The sequence below is a fragment of the Drosophila pseudoobscura genome, chromosome 3 (assembly GCF_009870125.1).
Source record: "Drosophila pseudoobscura strain MV-25-SWS-2005 chromosome 3, UCI_Dpse_MV25, whole genome shotgun sequence".
NCBI classification, from domain to species: domain Eukaryota; kingdom Metazoa; phylum Arthropoda; class Insecta; order Diptera; family Drosophilidae; genus Drosophila; species Drosophila pseudoobscura.
This window is the reverse complement of record NC_046680.1, coordinates 13,619,627-13,636,542: the sequence shown is the minus strand read 5'-3', so window position 1 is coordinate 13,636,542 and position 16,916 is coordinate 13,619,627. Positions and strand designations below refer to the sequence as shown.

The 16,916-nt window shown below is 47.6% G+C and overlaps 1 protein-coding gene across 29 annotated transcripts; it reads right to left on the bottom strand.

The window, feature by feature from the left end:
- Positions 1-133: 133 nt before the first annotated feature.
- On the bottom strand, positions 134-13,123 carry LOC4804604 (uncharacterized). Of its 29 annotated transcripts, XR_001452239.2 has the most exons (17): positions 7,573-7,798; positions 6,777-7,332; positions 6,576-6,698; positions 5,988-6,089; positions 5,744-5,923; positions 5,473-5,682; positions 4,691-4,902; positions 4,197-4,614; positions 4,038-4,064; positions 3,565-3,801; positions 2,966-3,437; positions 1,959-2,118; positions 1,792-1,899; positions 1,571-1,726; positions 1,391-1,403; positions 745-957; positions 149-484 (listed from the first exon to the last, which is right to left on the bottom strand). XR_001452239.2 is itself a non-coding variant. In XM_033377602.1 (16 exons), exons 3-16 carry the CDS (start codon positions 7,197-7,199, stop codon positions 436-438), a joined length of 2,877 nt encoding a protein of 958 aa, XP_033233493.1. In that variant the 5' UTR covers positions 7,200-7,249; positions 11,984-12,316; positions 13,107-13,123; the 3' UTR covers positions 134-435. The 29 variants fall into 29 exon arrangements, 26 of the variants coding, with proteins under 26 accessions (XP_033233493.1, XP_033233494.1, XP_015040042.2 ...); XM_033377602.1 differs by lacking the exons at positions 745-957; positions 1,391-1,403; positions 7,573-7,798 and adding exons at positions 11,984-12,316; positions 13,107-13,123 and having other exon boundaries at positions 134-484; positions 6,777-7,249; XM_033377603.1 differs by lacking the exons at positions 745-957; positions 1,391-1,403; positions 7,573-7,798 and adding exons at positions 11,984-12,316; positions 13,053-13,067 and having other exon boundaries at positions 134-484; positions 6,777-7,249.
- Positions 13,124-16,916: the final 3,793 nt, after the last annotated feature.

Genomic DNA, 16,916 nt, shown 5'->3' with positions numbered 1-16,916 from the left:
ATAGGATATATTTTTCTAGTTCAGGGCAATTTGACAGGATTCGATATTCTTGGGCGATAAACGTATTTAGGATGTGGATGTTGCTTTGGCGCCCAACCCACTTTGACCCCAATTTGAATCGGAATCGCAAATGTACTTTTACCAGTAATTTTAATTGAAAAATTCTTAGTTCGCTCTTATTTTGTACAATTATTATTCGTGTTTGTAGAAAATACAAAATATCAAAGGGGTCTACTTGTTGACACAGAGAAAGGTTAAAAACGAAACCAAAGAACTTATTGCACGTGGGTGTATGTGTGTGTGTATAAATAAATAACATAATGTATCAAAGATTTCGATAGCCGAAGTGTCCCGGTGTTCCTCCTTCTAAGCATAATAATTCGATTAAGTGTCCCCGGCGTCGGAGCTGGGATGGACGATGGATTGGGGGCATCTTTACAGTTTCCGTATACTCCGATCCGCCGCAGCCGAGTTAAGTTTGGTTCTGTGAAGGAAATGCAAAGAGATTGGGTTAGTCGAGTCTTAAGAGGCAAGAACATCCAGCAGAATCAACCCCAAAACAGGGGTATAAAAAGCTTCAAACAACAACAGATCTTGCCGAATCACAAGCAACAGCCTGAACCATCGAAAGCGAACCGAATCGAGTCGAACGAAACGGAACGGAACGCAGCTGGGTGTTAATTTAGTACACAACACAGTGGTGGAGCAAGAGCAGAACAAGGAACTTCCATGCAGATGGCTTACCCGCCTAAGGAGTGGATAACTCTCGAACTCTCTCCTAAAGCCGAACGAATCTAGAACTGAGGCTGTTTCGAAGGACGGATGGAGGAGTTTTCAGAAGAAGGAGCATTTTTTTGTTTTCTTAAATGTCGGCCGCTGCCGCCGTCAAACTAGTTTGAATATTGTTAAGTTTTAAGTTGATTTTGCTGCACTTAAGCCTACTGCTCACTGGCCATCCTGTGTCCGTGTGGTGGTGGTGCGAAGAGGTGGTTGTGTGGCGGTCGAGTGGTGCGATGAGAGAAGAGCTCGGATTAGTGTCGAAACAGAAGACAACAGAAGGAACTGAATTGAATTTTATAGCGTGGCGAAGCTTGATGGATGAATGACTATCGGATATGGGATGATCTGATGATCGTTCTGGATGGTTAGCAGTCAGCAGAAGCCGAACCAAAATAGTACATAAATCAAGCAAAATTTAAACAGAGCTTTTAACGCTCTGCCGAGGCCAATTCCACGGTTTAAGTAAATCAAAAATTGCCATTGCTCGTGGTAAATATTCAACTGCATTTGGCGGATTTTACAAAAGAAGAATTACGAGTATTTAGATAGTTTTGGTAGACAAATAAATAATGCTTTAGATAACTAGGTTCAGATCTCTCTCTGTGAGTACCGGATAGGAGTTTCTAAAAGGATCAAAGGGGTGTGTTTGTGTGTGTTTTGTGTGTGTGGAAAGAGAAAAAATAAAACGAAATCAATAAATTAGTATGGGGCCACTCCCCAAGTCAGTGTTAAAGAAGGGAGAAGGAGGTGGCGCAACCAAGCCCGGGGGCAGCGATGCCCGGCCACTTACAGTTCCATGGAGAGCACCGTGGGATTGGGACAGGCCTGGGGCGCCCGTATGTGACACTGCTTGTGACAGATCAGCTGGCAGTCGCGGCACTCGTATCCCTGCTTGCCCGGCCTCCGAGGTATGGACTTCATGCAGATCGAGCACTGCAAGCCGCTTCTGTAAGAGCCAGAGGAAGGGCATAAGAAGTTAGAGGCTAAAAGGGAATAAGTTGTCTCACTTACCCGCTCAAATGCTTGGCTATGAAGGTGTGATCGTTGTAGATGTGCAGCTTGGTGCCCTTGCGGCGCCAGCGCGGTCTCTGGGCAATGGCCAAAGGCACAATAAAGTGGCTGAAACGAAGGCAATGAGTGAGAATGAAAAGAAGATCACGATTCGGTTCAGCACTCACCGCTTCACGCCGTTCTCGATGGTCTCCAGGACCAAGGTGGAGGCCTCGTGTACGTAGGTCTTATTGCTGGCCGAGGAGAAACCTGAGATGGCCGAGGATTCTGAAATTGAAGAGCGTCGTGAATGGTCGGTGATGGCGGAGCCAATGCCCATGCGGGGTCCTGCGTAATTTAGTGTTTCGTTTTAAGAGTGTGTTCGAATAGCATTTCCCACAGTGGAGAGTACAGATTGGAGATTGTAGATTGGAGAGTTACACACAAACCAAGCAACCGGTTTAGACCAAATTATATGTTTTTTTTTGCATATGAAAATAAAAAGAGAGAGAACAAAAAAGATACCAAAAGATAATGTGAGAAATAATTATAAATAATGATCGTTAAAGCCGTATGCGAACCGAAGGGAAGCAGATCCAAAAACGCAATATATCCAAATCCAAAATAAAGCCAAATGTTTGCGAAATATTTCAAAATATTCAAACGTGTTTGTGTTGGGGTGTGTTTGGTGTGTGTGTGTGTGTGTGTGTGTAGTGTAGGTGGAGGACCGTGGAATACATACAGATTTGTGTTGGGACACAGTTCGGTTAGCATTTGATGGGGAGAGAGTGTGGAGATAAAGAGAGAAGACAAGACAAACAAGATATATAGATACAGAACGGTTAACGATACAGATACAGATGCGGATACAAGTGAACGATCAAAGACTTAATCATAATGGTAGGTGCTTAGCCGACAGATAGATAGATTGATTAAACATTAAACATTGGGATAGATACAGATGGGCAACAGCTGGGATATGCACGGGGGAACGTCTGATTGAACGTCAGATGGGATGGATGTCCTGGTCCTGGCTATCCCAACCTTTGATCCAATTGTTTTTTGCGGATTAGATGCAGGAAAAGTCCGAAATGTGCGGATAAGCTCTGGGAGATGCATGGCTGGTTAGAACTGGGAGGGATGCTGTGATGCTGGTGCATGGGGTCTGGGACTGGGTGGACGATTGGGTAATTACCAAGTGAATTGCTTTTGGACAGAGTGGCACGATCGACAGATAATGAACGGGAAGAATCACCATTGAGGGTTCCGGTGGCGGTTCGGGGTAGTCCTGTCGATGTTGTTGTAGTATTGGCGTAGTTCGAGTTGGTGGCTGATAGTGATTTGTGATTGCTATTGGGCTGATCTGCCGAGAGGGTGCGTGTCTTGGAGCGGCTGAGCCGCTTCTTCAGGGTGCCAAAGAAATTACGTTTTTTGCTGCGCCCACGATCGTCCAGCACGTCCATGCCCTCACCCGCCTGCAGATGCCCCAGATGGGCCCCGTTCCGCGGCAGGCTGTTCATGCTGTAGCCCCCGCCGTTGATGTTGGAGCTGCCGTTGCCGTTGCCATTGCCACTGCCGTTTCCGGCTAGCCCACTGCTCCCGTTGAGGTTGTAGTTGTTGTGGTAGCCGCTGCCGTTGGGCGAGGAGGCTGCGTTGGGCTGCCCGAACTGGAAGAACACTCACAGAGATTAGCAGAGGACTCAGTGGGGGTGCGGGCAAAACTGCAAACTTCATGCTACGCCATGCCATGCCATGGAACTCCTCCAAGTCTTTTGGGAACTCTCTTGAACTCACCTCCGCGGTACTGTCCTCGTTGCCGGTACCACTACCGTTACCTGTTTCGTTGTGCGGCTCGCCGCTGGCCAGCGGCTGGACCTCCGTGCCGGGGTCCAGCTCGAGCTCCAGCTGGAGCTGCTCGGCCTTGGAGGCCGCTGCCTCGCTGGCGGCCCGCTCGAAGGCCTGGGCCACGGCCTGGTCCAGCTCTGTGGGCGATTCAAAGACCTCGATGCGGCCATCCTTGTTCAACTCGACCTGGACGGGGGCGTGGGCGTGGTTAGAGAAGCGCGGGGGTTAGGCAAGAACGAGCAATGGAACAGAACGAGAAACAGTTGAGATTAGCTTGACTAGATCCTAATCCTGCATGACGGTGCTCATCATGAGGGGGGCTGTGGGTGGTGGGTGGTGGGGGGGTTAGAGACGCAGTAACTCAATGGAACTCAAAACGAAACGGATGACCGAGGCTCGAGGCTGATCGGGTCGGGAATTACCTTAAATGCATTCGGATTGCCCGAGTTCTGTGCGGGATCGGGGGATGGAATGAAAGAAACAAAGAGAGAACAAAATTATAGAACCAAAGAGGCAGCGGGAGCCGGGAGACCGGGATATGATAGAGTCAATGCTTGGTGGAGCATCAGCATCCCACTCACCCGCTGGACGCTGTGGATGATGAGGGTGCTCTTGCTGGGCTGGCCCCCGTTTCCGGTGGCGGAGAGCGCGCCGTCCTGCAGAGCGCGGACCGCGGCGTCGGCCAGGTCCGCTCCGTTGCGGATGTGTTCATTGATGGCCGGCGTGCTGAGGCGCAGGGCCTCCTTGAGGCGTTGTGGACGGGCGCCCGCCGGGATCTCGGCTCCCTCGATGAACACGAAGTCCACGGTGATAGCCCCGGCCACGGGCTGGGTTTCGTAGGGGCGTGGCTGGAGCTGCAGCAGCTGGGTGGAGGCCGGACCCACGGCCAGCTCGTCGATGCCGACCAGGCCGAGTCCGAGGAACTTGGGCGGATCCGAGGCGATCACTGGATGGTCGTACACCTCGAAGAGTATCTCTGCAGACTGCGGGGAGAGTTCACTGGAACGAAACGAAACGAAACAGGAAGATGAGTCCGGGGCATCCCCAGCAGGAGGTCTGCTGTTCAAAGACTCACAAGAGGAAGTGCTCATCCCAGTAGGGTCTGCTGCCGCGCTGGGTGCCCGTCTGGTTCTTCTGGGCCGGCTCGTCCATCTCGATGACCACATAGGGGTCGTGGGCGTCCCTCAGGCCCTCGCCCTTGACGATCTTCACCAGCAGCCGCCTGCCGGACACCATGTGCTGCGAGTCCCGCAGGCCCACGCCACCCAGATGGTGCTCCATGTTGTGCTGTGTGTGGAGGAGGCAGAGCATGCAATGAGTCAGTGCGTGAGAGACAGAGACGGAGACGGAGAGAAAGAGAAGGGTGGGTAGAGAGGGGGCTCAGAGACGGAGAGTGATAGAGAGAGACACTGAGACTATTTTGGGTTAGGGCTTATGAAATTCGCCTTTAATTAGCAACTTGTGTGACATTCACTAGAAATTGTAATAATATTGAAAGTATTGGTTCCCCTGAAAAGAGAGAGCGCAAAAGAGAGAGAGAGAGTTCTTTACTGGCAGGATACGGATATGCAAATGGCAACAAGAGGGGGATGAGGCGATAGAAAGAAGGCGAATTCCATAAACGAAGGCATGGCAGATATACACGGGTGGTGGTGGAGACAGAGGGAGCAATGAGAAGTGTCTGTTTGTCTGTTTGTCTGTGGAGCCAAGGGGGAACAGAGTGGAATCACTGTACAGGAAAAAGGAGTCCTGTTTTCGAGTTCTGTGTGGAATGACGACGAACTGGAAAGACAGTCAAACACGAAACAGAAACAACAACAAACAGAGGCTGCACTCCGCACTGCTCCCAACGCTCACCGCCAGGGAGTCATAGTGAACGGGATAGATTACGGGCAGATCCAGGGGCTCCACCTCGGCCCGCGGGCAGGTGGAGTAGATGGAGAAGTCCACGGGGTAGACGGTGTCGCGCAGGGCCGTCGTCAGGATGTCGCTGATGACCGTCTGGAGCTGCTGTTCGTCCTGGTCCATGGGCTTGATGGCCCCCACGCTGTTCATCGCAATGCGCACCTGTGGCGAGACGAAAAGACGAAAGGTTATCCATGGACGGAGGGCCACAGCACACACTCACATCAGGATAGCCCTCGACACGCATCTCGCCCTTGAGACTGTTGTAGTTCATGGGGATGGCCATGCGGGCGCGGAATCGCGACACGGTCACCTTGTAGTGGGAGGTCTCCACCTTGCCCGACTTCTGGCGGAAGGTCTTCACCTGCAGCACCGGCATGGCGTCGCAGTCGAACGTGATGAGCTGTGGAAACTCGAAATTAGTCCAGTCTGAGGTCTCGCCTTCCCATAGGCAGGGGACTACTTACCATATCCGCAGGATTGTTCTCATCGCAGTTGCAGAAGATGTTGTTCAGGCCCGGAGCAGGGCTATCGGGCAGCACTCGGACCACTTCCACGGCCACTCCATGCTGCAAGCGACAGACAGAGAGAGAGAGAGAGAGAGAGAATCAGAGATCTGGTTTTGGGGATTGCTTGCGCATTACGTAACCCGACGCGATTGAGGACTGGGGCTCAGAAGTGAGCGCATTTGGGGCGCGAGTCAGAGGCTCAGTCGAGAGTGACTAACGATTCCGCGCTGACCTTGGCCTACGGCCGGCTCCGAATCGGGGCTGGGGGAGCGCGTAAAAGGCGATAAAAAAATGTAAGAGGCAAAAAACAACAAACAGAAAAACACGTTTCGACATCGGTTACGGCTGAGCGAGTTCTCAGGCGGGCGGGCAGACAGGCGGAGGGGCGAGGGTCGAACACTGATTTCAAGTTGAAGAACAAAGGTCAATGGACGCTGTAGACCAAGCTGGAGCTCGGCCATGACATCAGACCTCAGGAAGGTGGCGTGAATGATGTCAAAGCCGGCTGGCTGGCTGCTGATGTCACTCCGGCGGATGGGCACTCACCTCCTCCACAGACTTGCGGAGCGAGTCGTTGATGGCTATCACCCAGGACATGAGCAGCTCGTTGACAATGACTAGATCGCTGTACAGCCAGCGGAACACTTGGCTGGTCCACGTGACAGAGCTCTGAAGAGACACAAAAAGGCACACAGTTTACAGATTAGAGAGTGGGCTCCCTTGCGGGAAATGTGTGTGTTTTCATACCGTTTCGGGTCCCACCACATTGGAGGGCGGTGGAACATAGCGCTTCTTGCGATTCTCCGGCCCCGTGGAGCTCTGGCGTACCACGCGGCGACGCGGTCCGGCGGCGCCAGCGGCACCACCGCTTAGGGGCGAGGCCGAAGAGCGACCACGGCCAGCCGAGGCGCCAGTCAGAGGCTTGGAGAGATCCTCGACTTTGCTCTTGGTGGCCAGCATGTCCCTGGGCTCGGAGAGTCGCTTCTCCGGCTTGGAGGAGCCGCCGAGGGCCAAAGCGGCCGCCCCGGGGGCCACGCTGCTCTGGCGACTGTTGGCGGCACTGGGCGTCTTCTCCTTGTTGAGATACTTGCGGTAGAGCAGCTTGCACAGCCAGACGGAGAAGAGGGCCAGCACGGCCCACAGAAAGATGAAGATGGCTAGGGAGTCCATTGTTAAGTCACCAAGTCCCTCGAACGAACAGATATAGTCATCGATTTGGTCTGCCAGATCCATCGTTTAGCAGCAGACGGACGAGTTCCAGCCGAGGTCCAGGCGTTGGTTCATCATCGTCGTAGTCGGTGTTCTGTCGAAGATCAGACAGAGAAATAGTTGTATTATACGAGAGCCAGAGTACTCGTGGTATGTGCCACAGACAGAGATAGAGAGAGAGAGAGCAACAGATGAGAGATGCCATGGTTTCTGTATGCCATGAAACACCTCCCATCCCTCCCTTCCTACCCGCAGCCCCACCGCTGGGCGTGTCTATTTATAGAACTCGAACAATTTTCATGAAAATGAAAATATGAAAAATATCGCCACTCACAAAAAGTCGTGTCCACAGTGGAAGAGGAAACCAGCTGCAGGATCACCCACTGACCCAATAGCTCTCGGATCGGATCGAATCTATTATCTTTGAAATATCTTTTATGGAAGGAACTGTGCACCAAAAAAATAGGGATTTGAAGGAACTCGAAGACGGATCGAACGAGAAGTGTTGGCAGAAAACGGAACCGAACGGAAACCAAACCGAAACTGAACTGTCGACCCTGTCTGCCTGTATCCGAATCCGAATCCGTATCCGAATCCGAATGGGATCTGCTCTCGTACGAGAGAAGCATTCTCTAAGTATCCGTGCGCCGACGCCAGCAGCTCTGCCTAGAGATGGCAGGCCCTGCCTCTGCGGTGGTTTCGTGACTCGGGCACGTTTCCAACTCCAACGATTCAACGATTCCATGGTGGGACTGCTGCTGACGTCATGGTTCTTTATTCTTTTTTAGGTCGCAGCGCAACACCGCCGAAAAGTAGTGGAGGAGAGACAGCAAAACAGAAAGAGAGAGAGAAGAAATGACGTAAGGGAATTGGAGGTTGGGCTCGAGGTGGGTAGGGGAGGGGAGGAATGGGAAGCGCTTTTTACGACTTCGTCGGATTGTTTATACTGCGCTTGTTCTGGCTTTATTTTTAGATATTTCTGTACCACCGCACCACCCTTACCGCCCGCCCCCCCTCTCTGTCTGCCTCTCTCTCTCTTACTGCCGAATGCGACCCCTATACACGGATTTATTAGAAACCATTTCAGAGAATTTGCATTCAACAAAACGGCTAAAGAAAATAGAAAAGAAAATACTTGTGCCACCCCCCCCACCACCCACCTCCCACCTCCGTCTGCCTTGGCACTTGTTGCAGTTAATATTTGAACATTGTTCAGTTCGTGCCCCATCGATTGCTGCCCCCACACCATGCCATCCCATCTGTTGTAGCTTTTCGTGAAAAGCTTGCCACTGCCAAGAGGAAAATGCCGAGCGAAACATTTCGGCCATTTGTCCATCGCTCAAGCGCGAAAAAAAACAATAACAAAACGCCACTTTGCATGCGATAATCTGTTTTATGTATATCAATAGAAACCATTCCGTCTCTGTCTCTCACTCACTCACTCTCTCTCTCTCTCTCTCTCTATTTATATATCTTTTCGTCTTTCTCTTGTGGCTCGGAAGAATATTCCTTGTTTTCTTGGGCTTTCTGCGCTGCTGACTTTTGGGCATTCTCTTGCTTTGGCTCTGGGTTTTCCAAGAAGAGACTCGCAGCCACTGGCCCGTCTATTGACCCCTTTCGGCGGGGGCACTCGCCCCGGTCTGAATGGGGCGTCGAGAGGGCGATTACGAGAGCAACAAGTACTCTTCTCTCGGGTATTTTTAACCCAAGAAAAGCATCGGGGCACCAGAGGAATCCGCCCGTTGCCAAAGGGGCGGCGGTCTGTCACGCCCCACAGCCCCAGCAGTGCCACAGCAGTGTACGATCTACGATCAGCCATCCTCTAACGGGGCATGGAGTGTCCACATCTCTTCTGGGATCAGCACGCACTAACTAGAGAGGAAACTGCTACCAAAATGATGGCCCAGAAGTGCCGTTGGGGCCAAGTTAATTAAAGCAAACCTCTTCGCAGCCACTGCCACTGCCACGGCCACTTCGTGTGGGAACACATGCAAACAACACTCTTTGTTGGGCAACCCAGAAGCCACTCTTTCTCTTGTATTTAATGAGCCACCAGAGCCGCACCGCTCGGAGCTTGCAACAGCAACAGGTTGCCGTCACTTCCGTTTTAATTGCTGGCTTCGAAAGGTCAAAGGGTTCGGGTTGAATGCCCCCTTCGGGTGAGCAGCTGCCTCACCTGCGTGTCCACAGAATGCCGCAAATGGGGAAATTCTAAGGGGATTGCGGCTGAGGCATTCAAAGTATTCGCAATGCAAACACTTAGAGTGCACCTCCGAATAACTAATCACATTCAAAATGCGAATAAATATTGAATATTGATTGCGTAGCCCAGCGGCAAGTGCCTATAAATAGAGATGATGATGGGGTACGGCAATCCGAAGCCGGCAATCGGCCATCGCCGGCGAAGGTCGTGCGTCGCAGATGAATCAAAATTGTCGGGGGGGGGGGGGGGGGGGGGATGGGTCTTTGTCTATCTGTCTGCCACTTGACTCACTGCAGACGGGGTTCCACCTTTCTTGACTCTGGCCTTCTAATCTTATCGCAGCGAAGGCGCCTCTTCGCCTTCTTCTTGCCCCCTTTTATCGCGTTTAATTGTTGTTAATGAATGTGAAGTGCCGCTCGATAGGGATCTCGAGAGTTGGCCATGGCAGTGACAGCACCAGCAACAGCAACAGGCTGTCTCCTATTCACCTATTAATGGGTCAATAAAATGTGCCAAATGTGGAAAAGACACTCGATGATGTCATCCCATCGAACATTCAGAGTGTTCTATGCGAGTATTCCATTCGAATTGATAAGGCATCGGACTAGGCTCTCTACGACTTCTCTGCCTCTGAGGAAGGGGGGCATGGGGATCGAGATCTAATCGAGCTGCCGTGCAGTGCCTGGCATAAACCAAATTGCACTTCAATTTCTGGCTCGTTTGATTCCCCGATATCGGTTGACCTTTGGCTGCTTTGCCATTCGAGCGTGTCAAGGCTGGGTCTATTTTTGGAAGCTCTGCCAAAAACGGGCCTAAGCGTAATATGCGAATGGAGATTTATGGGGGCACGGGGGCACGACTGAGCTGAGGGGCCAACATCAACACGCAAGCACTCTACTCCCCAATGCAGCCTGATGACCACCCCGAAGGGGTGGCGGGAGCCACAGTTGCGTGCTTATACAACACAACAGCCAGAGTTCGAGGCAAAAGACAAAGTTCAGAAGACACAACAACATCTACAGCTACGAGTATTTTTCACAACTCTCAGGCAAGCGAGAGCTGGAGAACCTTTCGACTTTCGACTCTGTGCTCTATGCTCTGTTCTCTGTGAAAACTCGTTCTGTTCCCATTCACCAATTATCGATTAAAGCTCGCCAAAGTGGCAAAGAACCAATCGATTGGAGTGTGAAAATTGGACCAGAGAAGCGAACGGATTACGCATGGCTGCAAGGATATGTCCTCGATTGATTTTGTGTGTCCCGATTGGTCGGCAAATGAATGCCACGGTTTTGTGCGGAGCAATTTGCTCGGCCTATGTGAGAGGCACTTTAACCCCGCCACCAAGTGTTTTGACCAGTCCAGGACCCGCGGCCAACCGGGGTTGCCAGGCCAACCATCAATAATTGAGGATTCGTGTGAACAGAGCGACATTTCGAATTGATTTGTCAACGTTCCCGCGCTCCCAGGCGGAGCCCCAGAGGAGAATTCATCAAAGTTTCATGGGTCCAGTTCCATTGTTTGTTTACTTGTATCCTCCGAAAGCTTTGCCTCAGAAGCGGAGCTTTTGCTGCCGGCACACACACACACACACAGGCAGGCGGTATAAGAGAGGCACGGCACGGCACGGCACAGGCTCGTGCAGGGTGCAGGCTGTGGAGTGAGGCCGGAAAACTGCAGCAGCCGTCAAAACCGTCGGCCCGGTTTTTCCTGCGTCAGCAGCTTCAACAGCCTGTGACACAGTTTCGACATCTGGGGGTGGCTTTTAAAACGTATGAATGGGGGTTGGAGTGGCAGCGCACGCACTACCCCATCCCACCCCACCCCCCCCCCCTCTCGCTATCGCATGGGCGATCGCTGGCACATCTTCCTACCGCGCAGCAAACACACCCAAAGAGAGTCCATCCAGGCAGCCCATCCCATCCGCCAGGGAGAACTCCCCGTTTAAGTATGTGCGCAAAAAGGGGGATGGATGGCGCGAATATGGCAGGGGCCAGGGGGTTGGTTGGTCTACTTACCATGCAGCGCGGTGTAATAAGTTTTGATGTTGTTGTTGTTGTTGTTGGTTTGTCCGCAGGATGTGCGTTGTAATGTTTCGTGGAAGTAAAAATAGATTGCATTATTAAGGAGAAACACGGAGGAGGAATGTTAACATCATCTGTTCATGTTATTCTATTTCTTCGTTTAGCCAAAATTTCCTCATGTGCTCGCGGGTTGGGGAGATGGTGGGTGGGGGAAAACAGCATGGAAAATGCTCTGTGATTGATTAGTGACAACAATGTGTAGTGGATGTGTGTCTGTGTGTGTGCGTTTGTGTGGAATGACCCAATCCACGTGCCACCTGAATGAAGGGGGTTCCGAAAAATTTCGATAAATTCCAATGAAAGAAACTTTTGGGCCACAAATTTCTCTGCTTGTGTGTTGGGACAGGTTACGGTGGGTGGGGGTAATGTAATGCAAATCAATAGGGGAATAGTGGAGTGGGTTGGAAAAGCTTGGAACACATAGTAAGCAAATCGTCCACTCTCTCGCTCTCTCTACTCACACGGGCCACCACCAATCAGCTAATGCCAATGGCCACGTTAGCACTCCGGCGGAGGGTGGCGTAAGTATTCCTAGCCAGAACCTTTTCACTGCCAATTTCCCATAAATGGGGCAAATTAACCAAAACGTTGACGATTATTTTCGTTTAGTAATAACGCCGTTTTGTAATCTCTTTCGTTCTTATTTAAGGCACTCTTTGCGTGACGGCAAAGCGGGACAGATCTTTGGATGCTTTTATCACTTTATTTCGTTGCTCCTTTGGATGCCGATGGGTTATAGGCGTCGGGGAGGCGAGTAGAGCTGTGATGAATTTTACAAAGGCACGTGAAATGAACTAAAAGAGAGATAGACACAAACGGATCTTTTGTCACATCTTCTTTTCACATAAGACATAAAAATGTTCAATGCTATATTGTGTGTTTTTGAGGGTTGCTTCCGCTTTGTTGAAACTCGTTTATATTGTTATTCAAATTCTCAATGTCTTGCGATAAGAAATCGTAATGTTTGGGGGGCACCACTTGTATTGCTTGCTGCTGTTTGCCGTTACACACACACACCCGAATATATAGATTTAGTTATTCAGATTTATCTAGATTTCACTGCCACGTTACTGGGCCACTAGCCACCACATATTGTAGCCAGTTTAGGCCAGGCCAGCAGAGGCCACCAAAACCAAATACTTGGCCAACATTTGAATGTTCAGCCACAGCGGCAACAACAACCACACAAGTATCAATGAGAGCGGATCAGCTGTTTGCAGCTTCAATGCAGATGCTGCGGTTGTTGTTGTTGTTGCAGCAGCCCTAAACCGTTTGATTTTTGCTTATTTCGAGTTCGACATTTCTACAAATTGTTTTATGTTAAGACACAGACACACGCGCTCACACTTATATGTAAATTGTATTTTATTTTTGCAACGCTTTTTAAATATTTGCGGTTCTTGCCAAAATTCCACTACCAATGCAGTCCCAGGCACACGTACACACACTCACACACCAATACACTTGACTTTATGACTTTAGTGTTGTTTTTGTTTCTTTATTTTTTTGTTTTTCAGAACGGTACCGTACAACTTTTGCCGCCGCTATTTCATTAGTTTTTCCGGAGCTAAAAAAACAACCAACCTTACTCGTTAAACTTTGACTTATCGTATATCGATAAGAAATCGAGATTAGCCCACTTAAACCCCCCGCGGCAAGTGGCGGAAAATTTTACTGATTGTAAACTCGTTTTGTGGATGCATGCCATCTTTCCTCTGAACTTAAAATTAACCACGCTAACTTTCACCTAAACTGGCTAACATTATTAAATTCTCATTATTTTCGGTGGAAAATTGAAATACCCCTTGGCTTGCAATGGGTTAATCGTTCTCCGTCGAGTATTGGAAAGCATTTTTCTCAATTTTGATGTTCCGTCGAATATTACTAGCTAAATAGAACATTTAGTCATGCCCACATAATTTGATACGATTCATGAATCAATTTTCTATTTAACTGGTGTATTCTTAATACTTGCTTTCAATAAGCGAAATAAGTCAAACAAAAAACAAGTAGCGAAATAGGTCAATCAAGACAAACGGAAAAGGAAATTCGTTCATATTGCTCAATTTTGATATTCCATTGAATAATTATGACTAACTAAATCTCTCAGCAATGCCCACATAGTTTTATCCTATTGATGAATAAATTTTCTACAAGATTAGATCATTTTTAATCCTTGCTTTTATTGTATTTATTGTAAAAAAAGGTTTAATCGAAAAAGTTCAACAAAAAAAGAGTCGCTATATTGCGTGTAAGCCGTAGTATGTCCTTTGTATACCCTGTTTTGTTAATTTTATATGAAAGTATAAATATTGATATGAAGGTAAAACGTAACTAATAAAGAGCTTTTCTCAAATTTACATTTTTTAGACATATTCATGTATATGATGAGTATATGATCTCAATCCTGGTACCTATTCTTGGTCTCTGCAAGAAGACAATAAGCTTTAAAATATCGCTGAAATTTTTAAAATAATATTAAATAATATTGAATAATATTAAAATATATTGAAAATAAATTGTTTTTGCCTGGGATGACAAACATATTCACAATTCTATAACATCCATTTCGCCCCAGGGTATGTGTGCATGGTTGTCAATCGGGTAAAAGAGGTCCTTACCCGATTCAAGTTCGGTTATCGATACCATCGACTGGATACGAGTGGTGCGCGCCAAATATAAATTGTTTGAAAGTGAAAGAGCGGATTTAAATGTAGTTCATTTGAATACAATTAGAAAACCTACATATGGAAGTTTTTATACCCTTTGTTCTTACAAATGGTATATTTTCTTAAATATTCCTATATTTATTAATTTAATGTATGGTTGATTGGATTCGGTTTAATTTTACCACTAACCATACAGTATATAGATGTGCCAGTTCATACAACGAAATTGTCACACACCGACTTGCGCTATCCGTACCCCAGAGTGACGTCATCATGAGAGATAGAGCGCAGAGAGAACATCTTTGCATGTGTTAGTACACACGCAATATGTTTCGACAAAAATATGTGATTGTATGTTTTTTCAGATTTTTTGAACTCTTTCAGGTCTGGTTCTGTTTTGCCACCAGCATGTTTTAGTGTATGGGTGCACATGCATTCTCACGTACTTTGCGTGTGTGTGTTTACTATTGCTGGCCGCTAGAACTGAAATTTGAGTTTGGTTCTTGTTTCGGGTCTTTTGATGGACTGACCTACCGCCACAAAATAAATGAAGAATGGGCAGGGGGTGGGGGTATGGTACACTAGGGCGCGGGAAACAAAATAAAAGCTGTTATTTGTTTCATTTATACCACAAAATATAAAATATTACAATAATATAATTACACATTTATTTCCTTATTTTAAACAGGTTGATTATAAATTATACAAATTATGCAAACGCCGTCGGTTCTCGACTTTTTTGTTTATTATAACTAAAACAACGATGTATCTAAATATACAATATAAGAAAATATATATACATATATGTATACTTAAATAAATATGCCTAAATATAAATGGAATGGGTTTTACATATATTTCAAATCAATTGTCAATCGCGCGCTTTCCGACGGGAATCTGCAAAGCAAAAATTTAGATGCGATGCCGGTCGCACCTTGAATACTCTCATGGACAATACCCATAAATTTTCGAATTCAATTATAAAATATCTTATGTACATATGTACATAAATATTAAAGTTTATTACATTCGTATATTGCATGAGGGTTTTCAAAATTACTGCTGCCCGGTCAGCGTCGAGTCGGTGTGTCTCGAGAGAAAGAATACAAAAACAAAATATGAATCGTCTGCGTGCCGAAACCGTAGGGCAGCTTGGTCGCTGATGTCTTTGGCGCGGCACAGTGGGACTCAGCCGAAATAGTAAAAAAATTGTATGAGTGCTTTAGATAAATTCTAATAGAGAATTTTCCAATCGAATTTTCCCACTGTGCCGCTCCAAAGACATCGGCGATCCGCGACCACCGCTTCGACGGTGCTGAGGCTCGAGAGTCCAGAATTGCCGAACAGACGAAACCGATGGGCAGCGGGGTCGCGGTAGAGACAAAGTACAGGCGAAAAGGGAATTGAAACCCCGCGCGCTCCCTCGTGCCTTTTGGGTTCTAATGTTAGGACCCGCCATAGAACAGCTTTTTGGTCGTTCATGCAACATCTTGGTATTGTATAGTCTTTGATATAAACAAAACGTCGAGAACCGACGGCGTTTGCATAATTTGTATAATTTATAATCAACCTGCTTAAGATAAGGAAATAAATGTGCAATTATATTATTGTATATAGTCGAGAATAAATAATCAACCTGTTTAAAATAAGGAAATAAATGTATAATTATATTATTGTAATATTTTATATTTTGTGGTATAAACGAAACAAATAACAGCTTTTATTTTGTTTCCCGCGCCCTAGTGTACCATACCCCCACCCCCTGCCCATTCTTCATTTATTTTGTGGCGGTAGGTCAGTCCATCAAAAGACCCGAAACAAGAACCAAACTAAAATTTCAGTTCTAGCGGCCAGCAATAGTAAACACACACACGCAAAGTACGTGAGAATGCATGTGCACCCATACACTAAAACATGCTGGTGGCAAAACAGAACCAGACCTGAAAGAGTTCAAAAAATCTGAAAAAACATACAATCACATATTTTTGTCGAAACATATTGCGTGTGTACTAACACATGCAAAGATGTTCTCTCTGCGCTCTATCTCTCATGATGACGTCACTCTGGGGTACGGATAGCGCAAGTCGGTGTGTGACAATTTCGTTGTATGAACTGGCACATCTATATACTGTATGGTTAGTGATTTTACCGAAAAAAATACCGAAAAGTATTAAAAATGACGTAAACGGTCATCCGGAATGTAACGGACTGTAAGCTTTTGAGTTCCTCTCTCGCTCAACAGAGGTCTGTTAGAGAAAGCTTTTAGATCACAGCACCAGCGCGGGAGAATTTGAACTTGGTTCAATGTTGAAATGAAAGAATTTAAATTTTGTTATTCGTACGAAATGGGATAAGGGTCATTGTTGCTGTTCCTTGTCGCCCCAGCCACACCCAGGAGCATACCCATGAAGACGCTCTTCAGATCGTACACCCAGGCAAGATAGGCAAAGATCATGACGAAGAAGTCTTGATCACCTCCTTCTTATAGTGACTTCGAATTTGACTTGCATTGCATCTATTAGTACTCCGTACATTGTCTTATAAACTACTTCCATTAAAAATTAAAATTCTCTATGAATGCAAGTTTTGTGGAGGCAAGCAGGAATGTGTTTATTGGTGGCATTGGGGACTTTTAATTATAAATGTGGGAGCTGTCGATTCTCGGAACAGCTGCCGTGTGCCATAGGGCTTGCACCTGCTACAAGCTAAGTTAATTAAGTAAATG